Below are 3,212 nucleotides of genomic sequence, written 5' to 3' on the forward strand. Positions count from 1 at the left end.
CCTATATTTAGGGGTGGAAGAAAAACTGTGGAAACCAGTTTGAGCCCCACAAAACCTGGTTAGAAAACCTTGTCCATACATACATAACAAAATCATTAACCAATGGAAGGTTCTCTAAAACGAACAAACAGAAAAAAGTACCTCCTTTCTGTCCAAAAGATCCTGGACAAGGAGAGGAGAAAGAACACATTCTTTTCCTCTTTGTCGTTGAATGTACAATGCCCGCAAGCTCAAAGGGTTATTATCATCATCCATTGCAGCTGAGGTATTAAACTGTCACAATCATTATTCACCATGACATCTGAAGTTTATGTACCTAAAGGATATGTTTCGTTAGAAAACCAAAGCTATCGAGGGCCTCCTCCTTATGGACGTAAAGTTCCATATCATTCTAACCGTGGCTCTAGAGGATGTGGATGTGGATTGCTAAGGTGCTGCTGCTACTGCCTGAGTTGCTTCCGTTGCTGTTTTTGCTGCATCTTCATCTTCATTTTAATCTTGGTGGCCATTGTTGTAGGTTTATATTACTTAGTTAAGCCCACTATACCTACCTACAATGTTGAAAATCTTGATGTCAAAGCTTTTGATATCAGAAAAGATAATAAGCTCTATACTGAAATTGCCGTTGTTGTGAAAGCTGAGAATCCAAATAAAGACATTGGTTTGGATTATGGAGAAAATAATGCAGTTAGCTTAATATATTCAGGCTCAGAACTTTGCTGGGGGAAAATGCCTCCTTTCTTGCAACCAGGGAAGAACACAACCATGGTCAATGTTGTGTTGAAGGGGGAGAGTGATTTTGGCCCAGAAAAGCAAAATCAATTTATGCAAGACCAGAAGAATGGAAATATTCCTGTGTTAATAACAGTGAAGGTTCCTATAAGGCTTGTGATAGATGATTTCATTCATATGAGGAAATTTGTGGTTAATGTAAATTGCACAGTGGTTATCGATCAGTTGCAACCCAACATAAGGCCTAATATTAAGAAGAAAGATTTCACTTATGGAATCGAGTTCTGAATGGTTGTTTCTATGATGAATTGGAATCTTTGTTAATTTTGTGTATATGGGTGGCTATATTGAAGAAGAGGATGGCAGAGGAAATTGGTGCTGGTGTGGCTTACTGGTTTTGATTATGGGAATTTATGTTAAAGAGTTTTTGCTACGGGTTCTTTGTGTAACATTCTTCATTTGCAAGGAGAGGTCATAACACATAGGAAGTACATTTGTCACAGAAGTAGCTATATTTGATAATGTGTTTCTTTGAATTAAAAGTAGGATGAGAATTCTATAGTTGCATTTCAAGCCTGAGGTAATCTTAAATGCCATATCATTTGTGGCATATATGTGTAGAAGTTAGATTAGCTCATTCCATATGGAAATTAGTTTTTTCTTAATCTAATTGGTTTCAATGCGTGGGGGATATCTTCTTTCATGCATTCTATTGAATTATGTTCGCAATATTATTTTCATTTCATTATCATAAGTTTTCTGAGGGACCTCAATTCCTGACTGAATTTGCTAATTACTAACTTGCAAGTTTCAAGTATGTTACTAGTCACAACGATTGACCTAAACTCTTAAAGAAATGATAAAAAATGAGGTCTGAGAAGCAAAGAAGGAACTCTACAAGTAATTATTTATTTACTTTGTTCTACTTTTCATATCAGCACTCTTCTAACAGATTAAAGATGGTGTCCAGAAGCATGCGCACTGCAAACTTAATACAGAGCTTAAAGCTGCCATTACCAAACAAAGAATTTGGGATGACCTTATCAAATTTCACTTGTATGTTATCTATTTCCATGCTCAATTTCTCTGCCAGTCAGCTAATTAATCATTTTGAACATGCTCATTGTCACTTATGTATCAAGGGTCCTTCAGAAATCTGACAATTAACAAGGATTAATGCCAACTAAGAGCATAACGTGTGCTCATACACATAACTAACATATATGCACAGGCAAACACATTGTTTTCTTATGTTAATCTGTTTCAAAGGGCTGAATTACAGTCTACACCATTAAAATTTGCAACATCTGAGATCAACGTTGATCTCATTTAAGTTACTACTTCTATTTGTAGTCCAGTACCTATAATCCAGATTTTTGGCCCACATTATGTCTATATTATGTGTATGTCTCAAAATCATGTTTATTTTCAGGTGAATACTAATTCTTGTGACATCGTCCACATTCATTTTTCTTAATATTTTTCCAGAAAGCAAAAGTATAGATGGGTTTCACATGAGATAGGTGATATCTCTTAAAACTCAAATCAATATTGGATTTTTCTGTCTCACCTCCCTTAAAACCTTTCAATGGTCCCCCCCCCCCCCCCCCCCCCCCCCCCCCTCCCCCCCTCTCTATTTGTGATGATACCTATAACTTTTGAGATGGAAATATATTGTTTTCCTTATCTAAAAACATTTTCAAAGAGAACCTCGTTGGTGGTGTGATTTATAATCCCAAAAATTCTTAAAAAGATTGGGGATTTATCCTGATTGTAGTGGAACATTTGCGTCTAACCACCCCTAAACTTTTAGAGCTTGTTGGGCTTTTAAAAAATAACTGTTTTTTGGTATAAAAAAAAAAAATCTTTTTAAAAGCTTGCTATTTAGAATGGTTTTTTTAAAAAGTTAAAGCTATTTTATATTTGGATGAAATACATAAAGTACTTTTAAATAAAAAATTTATTTGGATATTAAAATTAATAAGAATTTTTTATATATAAAATTACTAAAAAAGATATGTGAGTGATGATAGCGGTGTTAGTGGGATGGATTAGATGGAGTGGAGTTGAGATAAAATTGAATTTTTAAAAAATCATTCGAGAAATCCTACCTTTTAGGGTGTTCATAAATCAATCCAAACCGTGGTGAACGAACCGAAAAATCGAGAACCAAATTTACCAAAAATCGAAAATCGAAAAAAACTTGCAAATTTTAATTGGATTAGATCGATTTTCAGTTTGGTTGGTGAAAATCGATCCAATGTATTAATTCTTCTCTACCTACTTGGATTTTTCCACAATCATAATCCAAAAAATTCTAAACCCAAAACCCATCAACCCATCAGCTAAACCCAAGAAAAAATCTAACCACACCCCATCAGCAAAGTTTCGTCTGTGTAGAGCTTCATATCTCATTGCTCAAAAAAAAATTAGATCATCGTTTACTAATGCTTCTGTATTTAAAAAAAAAACTTTACAAA

At 34.5% G+C, this 3,212-nt stretch overlaps 1 protein-coding gene across 1 annotated transcript; it reads left to right on the forward strand.

The window, feature by feature from the left end:
- The first annotated feature begins 294 nt into the window (after positions 1-294).
- LOC133284571 (NDR1/HIN1-like protein 6) lies at positions 295-1,347 on the forward strand. The gene has a single exon (XM_061481615.1). It carries the CDS (start codon positions 295-297, stop codon positions 1,018-1,020), a length of 726 nt encoding a protein of 241 aa, XP_061337599.1. The 3' UTR covers positions 1,021-1,347.
- Positions 1,348-3,212: the final 1,865 nt, after the last annotated feature.

Source organism: Gastrolobium bilobum, unplaced genomic scaffold (assembly GCF_033153095.1).
Source record: "Gastrolobium bilobum isolate Gb01-03AN ecotype WA unplaced genomic scaffold, APGP_CSIRO_Gbil_v1 utg21709, whole genome shotgun sequence".
NCBI lineage: Eukaryota > Viridiplantae > Streptophyta > Magnoliopsida > Fabales > Fabaceae > Gastrolobium > Gastrolobium bilobum.